The following is a 10,958-nucleotide window of genomic DNA, read 5'->3' as shown; positions in this document are numbered from 1 at the left end:
ACAGCGACGAACTGGACGTAGGGACTTTCTGCCCGAACCAATATAAATCTCGTGTCCTCTAAGCACATCATCTGAGCCAGACGTACAATAATACAAATTTACTCGTCGGTGGTAACTCGAAACACCGACAATTAGCCCGAGCTAGAGCTAATTTGGGTTAAAAATTAGCTAGCTAACAATTAGCTATGTGCATCCAAATAGAACATTAATTTGTTGGCGGCATAGGTGTTAGAGATGCTCTTATGGTAGCTTAATCAATACAAATATACATTTTTAATCATTTAGTTTATAACTTTATATTGTGTACATGTCATAGTCCATGCTTACGCATGTTCATTCAACTGAGTTTAGAGTGATATTCTAGAACCATTATTTAATTTTTTTTGGGGGGGGGGGGGTAAAAGATAGTTTGTCCAATGATGAGATTGGAATAAAGAGAAGTTCTACCAAAAATAAATAAAACATTGTTCACAATCAGGGCATGCAACCATTCAGGGGGCTAAACTAGTCCATATAGGCTTAGTAAGCTGGTATGGCCCAGCTTCTGTGAGTTTTAGTTTAATGGGTGATGTACTAGAGAAAAAAAAAACTGAAAAATGTACGATTTGACTTTTGATTTCAACTTATTTTAGTCATAAGCGGCTTATAAGCGGTATCATACAGTTCTACGGCTCTCAAGCGAAGGCTCCAACAAAACAAGCCCAAAGTGCAGATGTAGATCTGGCTCTTTGAGCAGAGGGTGTAGTGAATTTGAGCACTTTCTGATGTGAATTTGAGGCTGTAGTGAATTTATCTTTCTCCTTTGTGCACATATAAACCTGCCTAAGTGCCTCTGTATATAACTTGTCGATCAGCCAGGAATGATAGAATTTATGAAGTGAAGTGTTGTCCAAGACATGGATTGATCTTTGATTTGCAATCGGGTTGGGCTACCTTTGCTATTCTGCAAGGTATCTCAACTGTCTCTTGCTTCAACCCATAATAACTTGTCAGCTTTTGCCAGCCAGAACATGCATGTCGCTCAAAACACTCGTGTTAATGACGACACAAGCAGAAGGAACATAAAATATGTATAATTAACGCCCAACTTTACATTTTGTACCCATGAGATAGATCCATTATTTATGCTGCTGTGCACCATAAAAATGCTTCATCAAACAATAAATAAATCCCTTGGCTATTGATGAGTGAGTGGGTGATGATCAGTCATCCATGCATGCATGTTATTTTCAAGCGCATTAAGAGATCATATACATATACATAAACAAGTCAAGGCGCCTTGCTTTGCTCCTTCTGCTGCTCCGCCGCGCGCTTACTGGTCTTCTTCTCCTCCTCGTTCGCCTCCTCGTCTTCCTTGGCGGCAGCGCTCTTGTTGCCCATCTGCCACGCGGTGGCGCCGACGATGCCGAGCAGCGTCACGAACGGCACGAACACGACGTTGGGGACCAGGTCCAGCCTCACGCTCTTCACGTAGGGGATGTGCCCGCTGGCCCTCTTGCCCACGACGGCCGCCACCGGCACCGCCAGCCCGGCCGCGATGAAGAAGCTGTCGTTCACCTTCGCTTGCCTCACGTTCTTCCTCATGAACTCGAGGAACAGTTTCTTCCTCTCTTCCTCGTTCTTCTCCGGCTTCCACACGTCGTCAAAAAATTTCTGCGTTGCAACGCATGCATGCCATGTGCGTTGAGATGCTAGTCTAGCTACTATATGCATTCCATGCTGGACGTTTACACATGGGACTACTACTCTGTATATATATACATAATATTCCCCACAGAAACGTATGGACTTTGGATTGATTATTACCTGAATCTCCGTAGTTGATGGAGTGTCGAAATCCTGACCGGGCATTACCGTGTTGAAATACCTGCAGGGAGCGAGGAAGTCTTTTAATTTTGTGATGAAGTGCTAGGGCAGGAGTGGAAAACCACAGAACAGCAAGGACACCCACTTGCAGAACTCGACGTAAGCAATATGGAAATCTTTAAACTCCTTAGTGTCCTTGTTTGCGAAATGCCGTTCATAAACTTGCTTGGTAGTTGCCGCGCTCAGCCCTGGGACTCCTGAGAACGAGAGCACAAACTGTCAATTCTCCTTCTAAAATGAAACATAGTCCCCAACTTCTTTAGGTAGATCCCTCGGGCATATTGCATCATACCACAAACAAATAAAGGAATGATTGAGGGAAAATTACCGAATTTGTTCAAGACACTGAAGTTAAGACCCATCTTTGGTCCAACAGCAGGGTGATTGATCAGGGCGTGCGTGCGTGTGCTCACAAGAAGCAAGGGTACCTGAGACTGAGTGCTTATATAGTCCCACAGAACAAAAGGAGTGCAAGCTTGGAATGCATTCCTTTCCTTGTTATCATACCAAGGTTGTTTCTGCTCCCTCCAATTCGATTCCTGTCCTGGAAGTGAAGTTAGGGTTGGCCTGCTTCTGAAGCTGTAGGTATCATTTCGGGGAAGGTTGCCAGCCTGGCCTTTTCTGGGTTTCCTGCAAGCAACAGTGAGAACGTTATCCACAAATTTTTCCAGCATAGTAAAAATATGGTCCAACTGAGTGTCTCTCCTCAGCGCAAGGAAGGTGAATAGCTGATTTCTGGAAAATTGCAAGGTTCCCAAATAGAACTGGACTCATTTAACAGTGATCTAAAGTTCTAAACCTCACTTTAGAGTCATAATTGACATGCTTTGGCACATGCATATGCTTTCTTGCTTGCGCAAGACGAATTGAATAACCATGCTTTATCTGCCAAAAGAGAGATTCCTGGTGCTGCTTCTTTCTTGTCTCTTGGGTATCAATATTTTCAGATCCATGGAACACGAGTTGCTAAGTATAGCATTAGTAGCCGGACAGTGCATCCACATAAATTCAGTTCTGATATATGCCAGAGTTATGGTTGTCTCTCTTCCATTGCCAAAATTTTAACTATATCGATTGTTAGAAAAAGAATAACCCTTCCAGGAACACCTGATGGTAGAGCAAGAGAGAGCTTGCAAAGGTCATCGGTTCAAGTTGACACTGCTTAAAATCAAAGATACTCAATTCCATATGTGTCTGCTCATTTCTTTCTCAAAAGAATAGTAATTCATTTTAATCATTCAGGCTGGGTGGCCGACTTTTGGTACTAGTATCGTCTAGGTGATTCAGTACAATTTTAATGCATCTAAAAGAAAAGGTTTTGGTTACTGTAGCAATCACCAGTTTTTCAGTTTTGATGTGGTGGGACTAATCTATGGAATGTAAGAGCCATGGACGGACCTACCGTTGTGCCCGGGTATTCCCGGGCATACCCTGCTTTTTTGGAAAAAATTTTAATAGGTATCTGAGGTATATACATGTATAAAATAATCAAGGTGTTAAAATTACGTTTCTTTGCCATTTTATGGCTGCAATTCGCGTCCAACTTGAAACCAGCCCACAGGCCATGCCAATCCGAACGGCCCATGGCCCATCTAGCCTTCCAACACACCTCCCTACTCCCCCCAATCCATCAGACGGTCAGACCACCGCCAGCAGGCATCGCTTCGAGTCTTCGACCTAGGCTTCTTCCGATTTCGCCGCCGCTGCTCGCCACGCCACTGCGCTCGCCGCGTCGCCGCCAGGCGCCAGGCCGCCCGCCACCCCGCCCACGCCTCCCCTGTCGCCCGCGCGGACGCTCGTGTCGCCGGCGCGCCCCACGTGGCGTCGCGGCCAGGCCAAGCCGCGCCCCATTCCCCGCGCGGCCACGCCGCCCCAGTGCCCCACCCGATTGGCCGATTGGAGTTCTTTGCTTCAACTCAGAGCAGAGGTGATTAGAAATCAAATCCCTCCCTTTGTAATTTTGCAAGTCAAAGATCATGACATCATCGGTTGCTATCAAGCAATGAGGGATCGAAGAGTTAAAATTTAATTGTAATTTTCTTCCGATATTTTGTAATCTCAATTTGTTATGAAACAAATTTAGTTTGAACTATATGTATCTTTTATCTAAGCTCATCTGAATGTTTTGTATTGTTCATCCAAATATTTTCTTGCCATGGGCATACCCTGCTCTCAATTTCTGGGTCCGCCACTGGTAAGAGCCACTTCAAAGATAAAAATTGCAGGTAGGAGCACACAGATTAGGAACAAACATGTTCCAGTATGAGCACACATAGCAGCAACCATGCTAACCTTAGATTCACTTTATTACAAATATAAAACTATCAGACCAGGGCATCATGTTCCAGTCAGAAAAAAATCACGGCAATGTGTCAAAAATCAAAATGCATAGCATTATGTCTATTTGTCACAGCGCAATGATGATATCTTATTTACACGAAACAATGCAGTTGGCAACTTGTTATGATTGTAAGTGCATTGTTGCACAGTGAGTCAGTGATACATCTCAATTTACCTCAGACATGAAGAAAATGTGGCAACTGTTGATCTCACTTACAATTCCTCCATGGCTATCTTAATTTCGACTGCAAAGAAAGATTGTGCTTCCAATTTTTGTCCCAGAAAAGGTTGGTTTCTATGGATGTGGCAGGTTATCCAAACATGAAATAGCCTCCCACAACTCCAATCATAATGGTTGGATCATGTTAGGATTGATCTCCCACCAGTTAGGCCCAACGGCCTAACTGGGCCTTGTCCTCGCGCCCTGATCGGGGGCGCCCAACCCTACATGGTTGGTGGGCCCCCGTCGCACAGCACTATAAAGGAAAGGTGGGGGCCGGGGCTCAGGTAACGAGGTTCACCGCGCCGCCAGTCACCCCACCGACATCCTAACCCTAGACCCGATCGAAAGTAGGGGCGCTGCCAGCGACGGGAAGCACCACCGACGCCGGCAACGCCACCCGACGCACACGCCACCGCCGAGGACGCCACAGCGCCGACTCCCTCTCCACCGACCGTCGCTGCCGGCGCGCAGATGGCGTCCGTCAACGAAACCCCGGCCGGAGCTTCAACAACTACGGCATTCGATGGTTTGCGACCTATCACCCCTCTCTCTCTCTCTCTGTGAAATCCGAATACTCTATTCCTATGCAATACATCCCAATCTGATGAATATGCCTAAGAACTCTAACCTAACAATGGTACCGGAGCCACGGTTCGACAAGAAATCAGATCGGCTAAGTGAAACCGACCGATCTGATGCGGATCGGGAAAGAAAGTAGAAAACCGAACCCTAAGACCTAACCCTAATTCCCAAAATCAAAACTGAACAAGGGATTGAAGAAGGGGAAAAGGGAGGGTCAGATTCCGAGAACCCTAGACGCAAATCCGAAAGAGAGAAAAAGGGGAAGAAGAAAGAAGAAGGGTCGAACCCTAACCTTAATCCCATTTTTTTCCATTCGGATGAACGAAAAGAAAGAAATAAAAGGCAAACAAAACGAATCGGCAAGAACAAACCCTAACCCGAATCGGCAAGAACAAACCCTAAACCTAACCCTAGTTTTTTCCCCATTCGGATAAACCCGAAAAGAACAACTCAAAGAAAGAAAGGGGAAAGAAGGGGTAGGGTTAGGGTGCGTCGGATGAACCGCCATCGGCGCGGGAGAAGAAGAGCCGAACCGGCTCATCGCCGGCGCGGGAGAAGAAGCGCCGATTCGGCTCGCTGCTCGCTGGGCTCGGCCAAGGGGCGCCGCGGCCAGGCCGCTCGACGGCGGCGTGCTCACCCGGGGGGGGAGCACGCGCGCCGGCGAGGGGGCCGACGACGGCGCCAAGGCTCGCCATGGCTGCCCGCTCCGCTCGTCGTCGCTCGGTTGCGGCTGCGCTGCGCTGAAGGAGAAGAGAGAGAGAGCAGTGAGGCGAAGAGAGAGAGAGACCGAATTAAATGGCTAGGGTTTTTTTCTAGGGCGCCGGCCGCGGCGAGCCTTTTGATCCGCGCGAAACGGCCGCTCGGCCGTCGGATCAGATTGAACGCCCGAGATGCGCTGGGCCAAGTCGAGGCCCAGGCGGGCGCGACGCACTTGCCGGCCCAGGCCCAGGTTGCGGCCTGGGTATGGCCTAGGCACGTGGGACAGCGCGTGCGCGCGGGCGTTGGGCCGTGTTGGGCCGCTGCAGCGCACACTGCTGGCCAGGCCGCGCTGTTGGGCGAGCTGGGCCGCGCTGGGCTGAAAATGAAAGATAGTACGATCAGGCCGAGGTGGAGAGTACTATGGGCGACATACCCCATATGGCCAAATTCCTGGACCATTCGTAAGGTTCCTACAGAAAAATGGCATAGTTGCTCAGTACTCCACACCGGGGGAGCCTCAGCAGAATGGAGTGGCTGAACGACGTAACCGTACCTTAATGGATATGGTAAGAAGCATGATGAGTTACTCCACATTACCGATTAGTTTATGGATGGAGGCACTGAAAACCGCCATTCACATACTTAATCGAGTACCAAGTAAATCGGTGCCTAAAACACCGTATGAATTATGGACAGGAAGGGAACCCTCACTTAACCATTTGCGTGTGTGGGGCTGTCCAGCTGAGGCAAAAGTGTTTAACCCAAACATAGGAAAGTTAGACTCCAAGACAGTCAGCTGCCATTTTATTGGCTATCCAGAAAGATCGAAAGGATATCGCTTCTATTGTCCTGACAGACATACGAAGATTGTAGAAACAAGACACACTATGTTCTTGGAGGATAACATGATCAGGGGGAGCATGGTAGCACGAGAAATCAGCCTACAGGAGAAGCGGGTACATGTACCCACTCCGATGGTTGAAGAACCATTCTTCACGCTACCTGTTGCTATTGCACAGACAGTGCAGGACACTGTAGTGCCAACACCTGTTGCAAGTTCTCCCATGGCGACAATGAATGAACATGAGGAACCTGTCCTTGAGGAACCTATCCTTGAGGAAACTATAGAACCAAATGTTGCACATGAGGAAGAACAACAATAGCCCAATGTGGAACAAGTGCCGGAGGCACCTAGAAGGTCTCAAAGAATAAGACGATCAGCTATTACTGATGACTATGAAGTTTATGAAACAGAAGAATGTCAGATGGGGGATGATCCCACCTCATTTGAAGAAGCCATGAGAAGCGACCACTCATCAAAGTGGCTTAAGGCCATGGAAGATGAATTAAAATCAATGAGTACCAATAAAGTTTGAGACTTAGAAAATATTCCTAAAGGAGCCAAAACAGTAGGCTATAAATGGGTCTACAAAACGAAATATGACTCCCAAGGGAATATAGAAAGATTTAAAGCGCGACTCGTGGCGAAAGGCTTCATGCAAAGAGAAGGGATTGATTACAATGAGACGTTTTCTCCAGTCTCATGTAAAGATTCCTTCAGAATTATAATGGCACTTGTAGCCCACTATGATTTAGAGTTACATCAAATGGATGTAAACACGGCTTTCCTGAATGGGGATTTGGAAGAAAATGTTTATATGGCATAACCGAAAGGTTTTGTCGTAAAAGGAAAGGAAAATATGGGATGCCGCCTGAAGAAATCAATCTACGGATTGAAGCAAGCTTCAAGACAGTGGTATTTGAAGTTTGATAGAACGATAAAAGGTTTTGGGTTTGAAGAAAATATTGAGGACAATTGCGTTTATGCAAAGTTCAGGAATGGAAAGTACATATTCCTAATTTTGTATGTGGATGATATCTTGCTTGCTAGCAGTGATATCAATCTACTAATGGAAACGAAGAAATTCTTGTCCTCAAACTTTGATATGAAAGATCTCGGTGAGGCCTCGTTCGTTTTGGGAATAGAGATTCACCAAGACAGGAGAAAAGGAATTCTAGGATTATCGCAAAAGGCATACATAGAAAAGGTCCTGAAGAAATTTAGTATGCATGCGTGCAGTCCTTCACCTGCTCCTATAGTCAAGGGCGATAGATTTGGGGAACATCAGTGTCCCAAGAACCAATATGAAATTGACCGAATGAAAGCGGTACCGTATGCTTCAGCTGTTGGAAGTTTACAATATGCTTAAGTGTGTACACGCCCTGACTTAGCTTTTGTTACCGGGTTACTTGGCAGACATCAAAAGAATCCAGGAATTGAACATTGGAAATTAGTGAAGAAAGTCCTACGTTATTTGCAGGGTACGAAAGGCCTCATGCTTACGTATAGAAGATCTGATTCCCTGCAGATAGAGGGGTATTCAGATTCTGATTATGCGGGAGATGAAAGAAAATCCACGTCGGGATATGTATTTACTCTCACAGGAGGGGCTATATCGTGGAAAAGCTCCAAACAAACCGTGACTACATCCTCGACAATGTATGCCGAGTTTGTAGCATGCTATGAGGCAACGGGGCAGGTGAATTGGCTGAAGAAATTCATACCTGGATTGAAAGTGATTGATGATATAAATGAACCACTGAGATTGTATTGTGATAACAATCCAGCGGTACAGTACGCTCACAACAATAGGTCAAGTGGTGCTGCCAAACACATTGACATAAAGTACTATGTTGTGAAAGATAAAGTTCGGGATCATATAATAAATCTTGAGCATATAAGCACAGAGAAAATGCTCGCGGATCCGCTCACAAAGGGCTTACCACCCAACGTGTTCAGAGAACACGTAGCCGGCATAGGTTTAAGGGAAAGCCTATGATACCCGAACATATGAAGGGCCCAAAGAAAGTTTACATTTCAAAACGGAGAAGTGTATTGTGGCCGTTAGTCTAACGGCACTAATTGTTGTGACGATGGGACAGTTCTATGCACTAATCTGTAATGAAATAGGATGGAAGCAAGAAAAATATGAATTGAAAATTTTGAGTATGAAATTAAAGAACGAAGAATAGATGAGAGATCAAGGGGGAGAATGTTAGGATTGATCTCCCACCAGTTAGGCCCAACGGCCTAACTGGGCCTTGTCCTCGCGCCCTGATCGGGGGCGCCCAACCCTATATGGTTAGTGGGCCCCCGTCGCACAGCGCTATAAAGGAAAGGTGGGGGCCGGGGCTCGGGTAACGAGGTTCACCACGCCGCCAGTCACCCCACCGACATCCTAACCCTAGACCCGATTGAAAGTAGGGGCGCTGCCAGCGACGGAAAGCACCACCGACGCCGGCAACGCCACCCGACGCACACGCCGCCGCCGAGGACGCCACAACGCCGACTCCCTCTCCACCGACCGTCGCTGCCGGCGCGCAGATGGCGTCCGTCAACGAAACCCCGGCCGGAGCTTCAACAACTACGGCATTCGATGGTTTGCGACCTATCACCCCTCTCTCTCTCTCTCTGTGAAATCCGAATACTCTATTCCTATGCAATACATCCCGATCTGATGAATATGCCTAAGAACTCTAACCTAACAGATCATACATCAACATGAAGCATTTTCAAGTTCTTTCATGAACCAAGCTCAACCCAAGTACATCCAACATCCTTTTCCAACCCTTTCTCCATCATCACCTCACGCAGCTGGCCCATATCGTCCCACAAGCAAGCCCTTGCATACAAATTTGACAGCTCAATGTAAATCCCAACATTGGTAGGGTCCAATTCGATTGCCTTCTGAGCTGCCATTCTCCCGACCTCAACATTTAAACACGCCTGGCAAGCACTGAGCAGTGCCCCCCATGTTGACACGCTGATTGCACGATCACAGCCATCCTTGGTGGCAATTTCCCACGCCTTGGTCACTTCCCCTGCCTGGCACAGCATGTTGACCACACAACCGTAGTGCCCTGGTGTGGGCACCAACCCATAATCTGTGTGCATGGATTCAAAGTAGTTGAGCCCCTTGACCACCTCCCCAGCGTGCTGGCAGGCTGAGAGCACAGCTAACATGGCCAATTCATCCGGATAGACACCAGAAGCCACCATCAGGTCATACATCTGGATAACCTCCTTGCACTGTCCATGCCGTGCATAGGCAGTCAACATGGCCGTCCACAGCACAACGTCACCTCTGCCACCACTCTCCTGCTGTGCAAGGCCAAACACAAGCTCCGCTTGGCTGATAAGCCCGCACTTGGCATACATGTCCACAAACGCGCTGACCAAGAACACGTCCACCTCTATACCTCCCAACCTCCTGATCGCAAGCCCGTGAGCCTCGACGCCAAGATCAGCGTTTGCCACCTCACCGCATGCCCGCACAACAGCCGTCATCGTGTACCCGTCGACAGGCAGCCGTAGCTCTGAGAACCTCCTCGCGAACCCCAGCACGGGCGCCCACTTGGCCGCGCCCACGTAAGCAGAGAGAACGGCGTTCCCGAAGACGCCGTTCTTGGCGGGACTTTCGTCGAACAGCCTCCGGGCGTCCAGGTACCGGCCGGACCCGCCGTAGGACGCGGCGAGCGCGCATGACACGAAGACGCTGCCGAACCAGCCGGACTTGGCCGCGAGCGCGTGGAGCGTCTCCGCGGCGGTGGGCGTGGAGCGGAGCGCGGAGCAGAGGGCGTACGAGTCGAGGGGCACGCGGCCGGAGGCGTGGGCGAGCGCGAGGGCCGGGAGCGCGAGCGCGCGGAGGCGCGTGTCAGGGGAGGACGCGGCGGCCGCGAGCAGGGAGTTGAAGGAGATGCGGGGAGGCAGGCGGCAGGCGGCAGAGGAGGAGGCCCTGAGGAGCGCCGCGTGGACGACGGCGGCGGGGTTTCGCGCCAACCGCGGCGGCGGCGGCGGCGTCGGCATCCAGCCTGCCAAGGAGAAGCCCGCGCGCGCTTTTTCGAACTGCCAGTCTGCTATACTATAGTGCTATCCTAGTACTCCAGCACATTTGCTAATGGCAGCAACCAGCAATGAAATTGCAAATGAAATCTGTCATAACTTTTTATGCTGAAACTGTGTTGTGATCTGTTTGAAAACGCATAAATTCACCAGGATTTTGTACGAATTCTCAGGAAAAGTGGAAATACAACTGCGGATGCATTACTGGATTTTGTTCTAACCTGCCAAAAAAAAAAGAATTTGGCAACAATTTGGAACACAGGAATCTTGAAAAGCTTCCGTGTTCCTAAAAAAATGTGTCGTAAGTTTGTCACGAACCAACAGTTACTGTACAGATCATACTAA

The 10,958-nt window shown here is 48.4% G+C and overlaps 1 protein-coding gene across 8 annotated transcripts; it reads right to left on the bottom strand.

Annotated features, from left to right (window-relative positions):
• Window positions 1-856: 856 nt before the first annotated feature.
• On the bottom strand, window positions 857-10,798 carry LOC136475584 (putative pentatricopeptide repeat-containing protein At1g56570). Of its 8 annotated transcripts, XM_066473099.1 has the most exons (6): window positions 4,382-4,923; window positions 2,671-2,973; window positions 2,195-2,496; window positions 1,952-2,063; window positions 1,807-1,867; window positions 857-1,653 (listed from the first exon to the last, which is right to left on the bottom strand). In XM_066473099.1, exons 2-6 carry the CDS (start codon window positions 2,742-2,744, stop codon window positions 1,270-1,272), a joined length of 933 nt encoding a protein of 310 aa, XP_066329196.1. In that variant the 5' UTR covers window positions 2,745-2,973; window positions 4,382-4,923; the 3' UTR covers window positions 857-1,269. The 8 variants fall into 8 exon arrangements, with proteins under 8 accessions (XP_066329196.1, XP_066329195.1, XP_066329193.1 ...); XM_066473098.1 differs by having other exon boundaries at window positions 865-1,867; window positions 2,195-2,487; window positions 4,382-4,921; XM_066473096.1 differs by having other exon boundaries at window positions 867-1,867; window positions 4,382-4,920.
• Window positions 10,799-10,958: the final 160 nt, after the last annotated feature.

This window comes from Miscanthus floridulus, chromosome 8, assembly GCF_019320115.1.
Source record: "Miscanthus floridulus cultivar M001 chromosome 8, ASM1932011v1, whole genome shotgun sequence".
Taxonomy (NCBI): Eukaryota; Viridiplantae; Streptophyta; class Magnoliopsida; order Poales; family Poaceae; genus Miscanthus; species Miscanthus floridulus.
This window is presented reverse-complemented; position numbering and strand designations above follow the sequence as displayed.